Source organism: Atta colombica, unplaced genomic scaffold (genome assembly GCF_001594045.1).
Source record: "Atta colombica isolate Treedump-2 unplaced genomic scaffold, Acol1.0 scaffold331, whole genome shotgun sequence".
NCBI lineage: Eukaryota > Metazoa > Arthropoda > Insecta > Hymenoptera > Formicidae > Atta > Atta colombica.
The window spans coordinates 43634-47985 of NW_017259439.1; the positions used below are offsets into that span (position 1 = coordinate 43634).

At 24.7% G+C, this 4352-nt stretch overlaps 1 protein-coding gene across 1 annotated transcript; it reads right to left on the minus strand.

Moving 5' to 3' along the window:
- Positions 1 to 241: 241 nt before the first annotated feature.
- On the minus strand, positions 242 to 1520 carry LOC108690604 (putative hydroxypyruvate isomerase). Its single transcript, XM_018197977.1, has 4 exons — positions 1290 to 1520; positions 736 to 847; positions 451 to 623; positions 242 to 366 (listed from the first exon to the last, which is right to left on the minus strand). Exons 1-4 carry the CDS (start codon positions 1483 to 1485, stop codon positions 242 to 244), a joined length of 606 nt encoding a protein of 201 aa, XP_018053466.1. The 5' UTR covers positions 1486 to 1520.
- Positions 1521 to 4352: the final 2832 nt, after the last annotated feature.

Consider the following 4352-nt stretch of genomic DNA (forward strand, 5'->3'; position numbering starts at 1 on the left):
GATTAAATATATATTAAATATATACTTTTTTTATTTGGAATAATATGGAAATAATATGAATATATCATTGAAATAAATTATATTATTTATGTAGATCATATTAAGATTAAATCTGCTTGAATAAATAAAATATGCACATATATAATTAACAATAAATTATTTTCAAACGAAATACATTAAAAATACAATAAAACTATACACAAAGAGAATCTAACAATAAAAATTAATATAATATATGTTACTAACCTATATAAGGTAAAAAATCTTGAATACATTTTGTAATATTACCACAACAATGTTGTAAATGAAAGATATCCATCAACAACTTGAAGTGTGCATTGTTTATTTTTTTCACCAAATCTAAACCTATGATAAAAATATAAAAAATTACTCTAATGATTCATTATGAGGAAGTAAACTACAATTCATAGACAATACGAATTCATATACCTTTTTGAAAATTGTTCATGTAGTAATTTGGTACACTATAATTATTAATTGGTTCAATGACAACAACAATGTCTTCTTTTTGACACTTTTCAATAGCATACAATAGATTTTTTTCATAAACCATATCATTAGCAGTAGTAGGAGCCTCCACTTTTCCTGACATTACATGAATTCTATTAAGAATAAAATTCGTTATTATGATTATATAACATGAAAACTCTCTCTCATTATAAAAATTAAATTTTCAATCAAATTTGTACATTTACAATTTATCGATATACTGACATTTTACAGTTCAAAGCATTTGCATATTCTATTGTTTTCTCGATACTTTTTTTGAAATTTTCTTCTTCACCTGGAATAGCAGCAAAGCCTATTTCTCCTTTTGTAACATCACCTGTTAAGACAATGTTGAAATTAATGATGAATTTGATCATTCGAACTACATTGGAGTGCATATTAAAAGCTACTTTATATATAAAATATCTTAATGATATAATCAATTTTAACAATGAATAATACACATATATTTTGTTAAATAATGTGACAATATCATTAGTAAACAGCTAATCGTTTAAAATATTTATATACTTTTATATTACTTTTATATTTAACTTTATTAATTTCATGTAAAGCAGCTTTTAGTATGTACTGTCCATACAGCACAGAATTTGCAGCAATATCGCTGTAAAATCTCTGTAATATTGCTGCATGCAGTGTTGCTGCAACTTTTGTGCAACTATGTTCTGTAGAAGTGATCTAGTGTAATATAAGTGATCGAATTCGCTATAAAATTAATGAAATTATCTTTGTAATGTTGTAGCATAAACACAACATACCTGTGAATACATTCAAAAGTACTTGATCAACATTAGCCTTCTTTTTAGCTATGGCAACTTGCTGAACAGAGAAGCCAAATGGAAATCCACTTTCAACTGCTTTAAATCCAGCTTGCTTAGCCAATTGATATCTGTCAATAATATTAGGAACCTCAGTAAACATAAAAGACAGATTACTGGCAAATTTTAAAGCCATGATAACAGTTATCTGCAAGGAATAAGTATATACACATAAAATGAATGTGAAATGGACTTTCAATCACAACTTTCATCATTGAATTATATAATAATGCTTATCTATGATAAGGAAACCGTATTTGAAAAAAATTTTCTATTAATATAGAAGATAATTTTAAAATAAAGTCTATTCACTTGATCATAAAAAAGGTATAAATAGCTTTGAATTATAAAATAAAGGTTATTTCTTAGAAAAAAATATTTTCGTGATATAAATTTCTTCGGCACGTCTATTGACGTCTGTATTTATGTCTTTGCTGCGAATATACACGCTGGAAAAAATAGAACAAAAACTGATATGTACATGATATAAAAATTGATATATATATGATATTCTATTCTATACAAACATTGAGACTACTTCCACAATGGATATATCCATGTCTGGATATGTGTCTCATATTGAAAGAGAGGGAAAACAAACTTTGGATAAATTGCAGATGCCTTCCTAACTCAGCAAATGAGAATGGATTAAAATTTTTTTCTAACCGAATGCATATTTTAAATAGCGAATATTTTTTTTTATTTAATTGGATTCAATTGGATTCAATTAGATTCAATTGGATACAATTGGATTGAAAAACTGCTTTTTCTATTCAAAATTTTGAATTGAACAGTATTCACAGAAAAAACTAATATTATTTTTAGATTAAAAGGCATAAAGATATGATTCATGCAATCCTATAAATGAATAAAAAGATTGAGCAATCAAGATTGAAAAACATTCATTTTAATATTCGTGAATCAATATTTCTGAAAATCTGAATTCATTTCAATCCATTCTCGTTTGCTTGGAATCCATTTCAATTCATTCTTAATGCTGGGAAGAATTTATTAATTTTATGCATTTTTCCTCAAATTTTCTTTCTCTTTCTCTAATTTTTGAATATACACAATTGAATTTTCTCAAAACTTTCTGATGTTATAATCATTTATCTAAATATATTTACAATACAATATTGCAATACAATATTGCAGAAACATTACGAAGACTTCTTTTTGCAATATTACTTGAGCAATATTGCAATATTTTTAAAATATTTCCAGCAAGAAATACAAATTGACACAAGAGTCATATCCTGTCCTTGTTAAAAAATCAGTAAACAAAGACAAGATCGAATGATTTTTGTCATTGTGTCGATTTATGAATCTAGAAAGTTCACATTGAATGTTAAGTTGTATATATTGATTTGTGTATAACCCATAAAGTAAGGATATAATAGAAGAATAGAAATTAATAATTACGTTTTACACGACACACTTAATCGGGTTTCATAACATTTGTAGTTATGAAACTGACCAATCTCATAATTATATTCCTCTGAAAAATGAAATGAATGATTAGTTTCTAACTACGAATATTATTAAACCCGATTAATGTTCATTTCTATCAATATAGATAATTTTAATCTCAATTCAATTTATCTTCTTTTCTATAGATTAGCAAAAGACGAAGAGTAAGTTGAACCGAGATTAAAGTTAATCTACATTGAGGAAACGGGCATAAGATAAACGTAATTAATGTCTATAATTTATAGGAATTGTGCCTATAATTTATAGACATAAAACAATTAAAAGTAAGGATTAAATAATATATAATGAACACAATAATAAGATATAAGACGTATAATATAAACAATTAGAAGTAGAAGTTAAATGTAACATACAATGAATAAATAAAATATGACTTCATAATTATGTCTTTACATTATTTATAGGCGTGTTCCGTATGCATAGTCAGTACTGAAATTTTATAGTTCACGTTACTGTAGATTTTCAGTACTATAATATAAAATATAAAGACATGATTAATTATGAAGTCACATTTTATTTGTATTCATTGTATGTTATATTTAACTCCTACTTCTAATTTTTTATATTTAAATTTATATAATACAAAATCTTATAATAAATATCGTAGTAACTTTATAATATTACAGCAATATTGCTGCATTATTACAATGTTTCTGCAATAATACTACAAGTATTCCTCTACTGTGCGCAAAACCTAACCTAACCTAACCTAACCTAACCTAACATTGCCATATATATTATGTTGTAATATTGCTGCAATATTACTTACTAATATTTTTAAAACGGACATTTTTACGTTGCTGCAATGTTGCTGATGATGGATTCATGAATGTTAAAATAAATATTTTTCAATCCCGAATATGTTTTTATTTATTTATAAAAATTGTATGGAGTATATCTCTATGGCTTCCAATCTAAAAATAATATTAGCTTTTTCTGTGCACAACACACATTGTGAATACTGTTCAATTTAAAATTTTGAATAGGAAATGCAGTTTTTCAATCCAATTGCATCCAATTGAATCTAATTGAATCCAATTGAATCCAAAATAGTATTCGCTATTTAAAATACGCATTCGGATAGAAAAAAAATTTCAATCCATTTTAATCCATTCTCATTTATTATGTGTAATATCAAATGATAAAGAGAGGCTTGACTAAAGTCGTTGCAAAAGACATGAGTTTTTGTTTGTTGGAAATTCATAAGATTTTTTTTACATATGCAAAAATTATGTTTATCAAGATGTTAATGGTATTTTTCTAATATTTTTGAATATATTCATATATTCAGCTATAATGCATATACGCTATATTTTAATAAATTATATAAATCTTAACATTTTTATCAATTAATGGAATAGATCGTAGATTAAATTAATTAAATTATCTCATTAATATAGATTAATATATAGATCTCATTAATATAGATTAATATATAGATTGTACATATATATTATAAGATACGAAAATATATTCAAGTATATTTTCGTATCTTCTTATATATGTATATTA

Coding starts and splice junctions, on each gene's coding strand:
- LOC108690604 (XM_018197977.1), bottom strand. CDS start 1,485: ATGGCTTTAAAATTTGCCAGTAATCTGTCTTTTATGTTTACTGAGGTT. Junction 848..1,289: donor ACTTTTGAATGTATTCACAG/GTATGTTGTGTT, acceptor TTGTCTTAACAG/GTGATGTTACAAAAGGAGAA. Junction 367..450: donor CATGAACAATTTTCAAAAAG/GTATATGAATTC, acceptor TTTTTATCATAG/GTTTAGATTTGGTGAAAAAA.